General features: G+C 33.6%; 1 protein-coding gene across 1 annotated transcript in view; it reads left to right on the forward strand.

Annotated features, from left to right (window-relative positions):
* Nucleotides 1–1,975, forward strand: part of LOC106476172 (sodium bicarbonate transporter-like protein 11) — a gene marked incomplete at its 3' end in the record, with an annotated part of 21,074 nt that extends 19,099 nt beyond the window's left edge. Inside the window, exons 4-5 of the mRNA XM_013936840.2 lie at nucleotides 1,345–1,429; nucleotides 1,820–1,975. Of these exons, the coding sequence (XP_013792294.2) occupies nucleotides 1,345–1,429; nucleotides 1,820–1,975 (241 nt within the window). The remainder of the gene's footprint in view (nucleotides 1–1,344; nucleotides 1,430–1,819) is intronic.
* Between the last annotated feature and the right edge of the window lie 1,103 nt (nucleotides 1,976–3,078).

The following is a 3,078-nucleotide window of genomic DNA, read 5'->3' on the forward strand; positions in this document are numbered from 1 at the left end:
AACACAATTTGACAAAACAAATTATTATTCTCTATCTATGTTGTTACAATACAATCTATGATAATTTCACTTTAAAAAAGTATTCTTTACTCCTAAACTCACAATCTAGCTCTAGCTTTCTAACTAACTAACTGTCTAGCTTTGTCTTAGGTACTCGAACTACATTTTGTACGCGTATTTATAGCCTGACCAAGGCCTAGAACTTTCTACACATTACTACATATTATGATGTAATAATACTCGATTAAAAAGAACTAAAAAACTTAGAAGATTCTAGTAACATGACACAATAATACAAGCGCCAAATCACAACAATGGAACTACACAACGTATGATTCATACACAATTATATAGACATTTATTTTTTATTTGGTTTTTTAGCTACACAATGGGCTATCTGTGCTACCCTTGGGCCACTGGGAGCTAGACAAACCTGCGATAAACTATCACTTCTAAACAGAACTAAATTTAACACTCGCATTAAACTTAAACAATCGTGTATAGCTAACAGTATTGTATTTATATCAAATAACTTTTTGCTTTTCTAATTGCTGATCACCAACAATGCTTTTATTGCAACATTATCAAGCAACACTTTACTTGCTGATCACCAACAATGTTTTTATTGCAACATTATCAAACAACACTTTACTTGCTGATCACCAACAATGTTTTTATTGCAACATTATCAAACAACACTTTACTTGCTGATCACCAACAATACAAATAGCGAGAACGCTGCTTGGGTATACAGGTCTCTTGGAGCAACAATATTTTACATAAAGCTGATGGAACATTCAAGCTTCCCCCAAGCAGCACAAGGATGGAACTAGAAGCGGACTAGAACTATGTCTGCGGACTTACAACGCTAGAAACCGGGTTTCGATACCCGTGGTGGTCAGAGCACAGACAGCCTATTGTGTAGCTTTGGGCTTAACTTCAAACAAACAAACCACGAGGTTGCCCCTCCTCCCAGTGGCACAGCGGTATGTCTGCGGACTTACAATGCTAGAAACCGGGTTTCGATACCCGTGGTGGTCAGAGCACAGACAGCCTATTGTGTTGCTTTGGGCTTAACTTCAAAACAAACAAACAATACAATATTTTCCGTCCACTAAAAAACAATTTATATTTGAACTACATAAAGTTACATTATCCTCTCCTGTTTACCAATAACTCAAAAATGGTTTTATCGTAACAATACTAAATTACACTTGGCTTATCTCTTTATTGTTCAACAATAACAGTTTACGTTGTAACAATATTAAACGTTTTGTTCTTGTAACTGCACTAAACCACCAGGGGTTTGCCGTATAATTAACATTTTTTTAATACTATTTGCAGTCCAGTTACAAGTGTTGGTTTGCTAAAGGCCTGTGGGATGATATTCGTAGAAGAGCCTCTCATTACGCCAGTGATTACAAAGACGGTACGTAAAAACTGGACAAAACGTAATTTCAAACTGTATGGTGGGTGTAGAATGAAAAGTTATTTATCTACCATACGTAAAAACCAGTATTTATATTATTTTTCATTACAAAAAATGTATCACCCAAGTTATTTTTTTTTTTTGGACTCCAAATACAGAATTTCAGTTATCTCTCAGTTCACTGATAATTAAAATATGCTCCAATTGGGATTGAAATTGACTGTATATTAAGACAGATTTTTTTATTTTATTTTAACGTGCTTTTACCCTGTAGCACTCTTATGGAAGAACGTCTAATACTCGAGTGATATTAAATTGCTCTATTCATTTTGTATTGGTTTTGTATATACTGCCCACTGTCCATTTTAAACCTTACTTTCTTCTTTCCAGGAGTGAGAGGCCATAAGACAATCCATAAGACAGTGTCAACGACATTCTTCTTATATTTTGCTTGCATTCTTCCAACGATTGCTTTTGGAGCCCTGAATGATAATAACACAAACGGGAAGATTGGTAAGATTTTAGTTAATGGCAGATTTCTAAGGTGTTAGTTTATTGGTATGCTTCATCCACTTTTTACTTGCGTAAAGAAGGCTGAAGCAAAGATAAGAGTTTAATCAGTGAGCAATATGAAGAAATTCACATCTCGAATGATAAGTTACTTGTTACTACACTGGATCTAGCATTTCAATTGTTTGTTACTACACTGGATCTAGCATTTGAGTTGTTTGTTACTACACTGGATCTAGCATTTGAGTTGTTTGTTACTACACTGGATCTAGCATTTCAATTGTTTGTTACTACACTGGATCTAGCATTTCAATTGTTTGTTACTACACTGGATCTAGCATTTCAATTGTATGTTACTACACTGGATCTAGTATTTCAATTGTTTGTTTCTACCTGGATCTAGCATTTCAATTGTTACTACACTGGATCTAGTATTTCAATTGTTTGTTACTACACTGGATCTAGTATTTCAATTGTTTGTTTCTACACTGGATCTAGTATTGCAATTGTTTGTTACTACACTTCCAGTGTAGTAACAAACAACAAACAATTGAAATACTAGATTTATTGAATTACTAGATCCAGTGTAGTAACAAACAATTGAAATACTAGATCCAGTGTAGTAATTGTTACTACACTGGATCTAGTATTTAAATTATTTGTTAACACATTCCATGTATTATTTCATTTATTTGTTATTACACTACACTTTTAATAGTTTAAGTTACAAATTGTAGTGTGTTCCTTTCTTACGTCACTGTTAAGATGCTAAGTATCTGACGACTGCATTTTTCTGTACCTCAATGTTAATATGTTTCATATCAGTCTGTTCTGGGTTTCACTGTTACCTGACTATCAAGATGTTTAGTATCAGACTGTATTGTATTTTTCTTTAAAATACTTAGTGGTGTAATGTTCTGTACTTTTCTACGTCAGTATCAATAAACCTTCATGCCAAATTTGATGAAGATCCATTTACAGAGAGCGAGATAGTGGTAAAAAACGCCCATAAAACCGAAAAACTGAAAATTTGTATGTATTAGGTCGTCAAGAAATTAGTGTCACATTTTTTTTAGATGAAAAAACCCGAACAACTTATATATCAAAACAAAACATATATTAAATTAAATGGTCTCCAT

Source organism: Limulus polyphemus, unplaced genomic scaffold (genome assembly GCF_000517525.1).
Source record: "Limulus polyphemus unplaced genomic scaffold, Limulus_polyphemus-2.1.2 Scaffold9964, whole genome shotgun sequence".
In the NCBI taxonomy this organism is placed as follows: Eukaryota; Metazoa; Arthropoda; class Merostomata; order Xiphosura; family Limulidae; genus Limulus; species Limulus polyphemus.